The following is a 1,095-nucleotide window of genomic DNA, read 5'->3' on the forward strand; positions in this document are numbered from 1 at the left end:
GTGCTTCTAACCATAATAGATCATTTAAGCATATAATGAACAAACCCAACTACTTAGGTAAGTACTGTTAAAGCACAAGTAGATTTACACGTAGAAAGGCTATTTCAAACTTAAAGTCTGCATGACCAGAAAGAGATAAATACAGAAGAAAAGATTTCCAAATTCAGTAACTACTCACGTAGATGCCCAGCCCATTAAAGGGTTCTCCCAGCGCTCCCTGTTATCAAACTCCATCTTCCACTTCTTAGTATTGTTAACTCCTGCCTGCATTGCATTACGTGCTGGAACAAAAATGTGAACTTTTCTGGTTTTGATGTGCTCATCTGGAACACCGGTTAAAGCAGTGATATCCTATGAAAAACACAACGTAACTTGTTACAAAAGGGTTCACATAAAAGGCTTGAAAAATAATACTGCTTATGTTTTTTACATAACTTCATGCCATGTTTTTAGTTTTTAAGTTACTTTTCCGCATTTTTTTTTCTGGGGTGTTTTGAGTCCAGTTATACAAGTGATTCCAATGCATGTTGGCACAGCTATCATCCTGCTTCCCCTGGCTGAATCGGATTTTACATCGATCAGTTACCTGAACCTGCTCATCTCCCAGCTATACAACTGCTTGTGTCAGAGGAGGGACAGCTCATTCCCTCCCACCCTCTGACCACAGCTGCACAGTCAGGACTGATCCAACTTCCTAAAGCAAATGTGGAAATATTCATACTATTATTTCTCCCTTTAAAAAAATTAAATAAATTAGAGCACAGACTGAAACACTGACAAATCGTGAAATTTTACATTACTGTTAGAGCCTAAACTTCATATGAACAGGACTGTTCACCCAAATCCCAGCCAGCCAACTATAGGCTGTAAAGTGCTTTCACCTGGGTTTAGGTCTGTGTGGAATTAAGAGGCACCAACACCCACGCTGACTCAAGAAGCGATGCTTAGCGTGAAGGAAGAGGCAAGAGGTTATCTTTCGCACAGTAATCTACTGACTGAGACTGCAGAGCAGGTACTAGAATTCAGCTCTTCTACTTCTCTAACCATTAGTTATGACACAAAATTGACCCCCTCATCATGTTTCCAGCTACGGAT

The 1,095-nt window shown here is 40.1% G+C and overlaps 1 protein-coding gene across 1 annotated transcript in view; it reads right to left on the reverse strand.

Moving 5' to 3' along the window:
* The window catches only part of NDUFS4 (NADH dehydrogenase (ubiquinone) Fe-S protein 4, 18kDa (NADH-coenzyme Q reductase)), a gene marked incomplete at both ends in the record, with an annotated part of 4,352 nt that extends 4,001 nt beyond the window's left edge, over window positions 1-351 (reverse strand). The window contains one exon of the mRNA XM_010158205.1: window positions 179-351. Coding sequence (XP_010156507.1) covers window positions 179-351 — 173 coding nt within the window. The remainder of the gene's footprint in view (window positions 1-178) is intronic.
* Window positions 352-1,095: the final 744 nt, after the last annotated feature.

This window comes from Eurypyga helias, unplaced genomic scaffold, assembly GCF_000690775.1.
Source record: "Eurypyga helias isolate BGI_N326 unplaced genomic scaffold, ASM69077v1 scaffold47508, whole genome shotgun sequence".
Taxonomy (NCBI): domain Eukaryota; kingdom Metazoa; phylum Chordata; class Aves; order Eurypygiformes; family Eurypygidae; genus Eurypyga; species Eurypyga helias.